This window comes from Chaetura pelagica, unplaced genomic scaffold (assembly GCF_000747805.2).
Source record: "Chaetura pelagica isolate M959 unplaced genomic scaffold, ChaPel_1.0 C10867559, whole genome shotgun sequence".
NCBI classification, from domain to species: domain Eukaryota; kingdom Metazoa; phylum Chordata; class Aves; order Apodiformes; family Apodidae; genus Chaetura; species Chaetura pelagica.
Genome location: NW_009960015.1, coordinates 1 through 354, shown reverse-complemented (window position 1 = coordinate 354; position 354 = coordinate 1). Strand labels below are relative to the sequence as shown.

The following is a 354-nucleotide window of genomic DNA, read 5'->3' as shown; positions in this document are numbered from 1 at the left end:
ACTGGGGTGACAACACGTGGTACCTTTTTCTTCTGAGCAACCTCCTCCTCGGGCTTGGGGACGATCTGCTCCTTCTCGGTGAGGATCATCTCGATGTGGCAGGGGGAGCTCATGTAGGGGTTGATCCTGCCACGCTCCCGGTAGGTGCGTCGGCGCATCTTGGGGGCCTTGTTCACCTGGATGTGCTCGATCACCAGGGAGTCCACATCCAGGCCCTGGGGAGGGGTGGAAACATAACATGGGACTCCTACCCCAGTAACTCACCATCCACATCTTAAAAACCGCCACTGATGGCTCAGAGAAAAACAACTTTTTCATGGTTACTCCAAAGGTGTCCTAAGATTGTCATCATTG

The 354-nt window shown here is 54.2% G+C and overlaps 1 protein-coding gene across 1 annotated transcript; it reads right to left on the bottom strand.

Annotated features, from left to right (window-relative positions):
* Window positions 1–23: 23 nt before the first annotated feature.
* On the bottom strand, window positions 24–215 carry LOC104384770 (60S ribosomal protein L17; the record flags this gene model as incomplete). The annotated part of the gene is made up of 1 exon (XM_010005672.1): window positions 24–215. A coding segment is annotated over one exon (192 nt), but the record flags the coding sequence as incomplete, so codon positions are not given.
* Window positions 216–354: the final 139 nt, after the last annotated feature.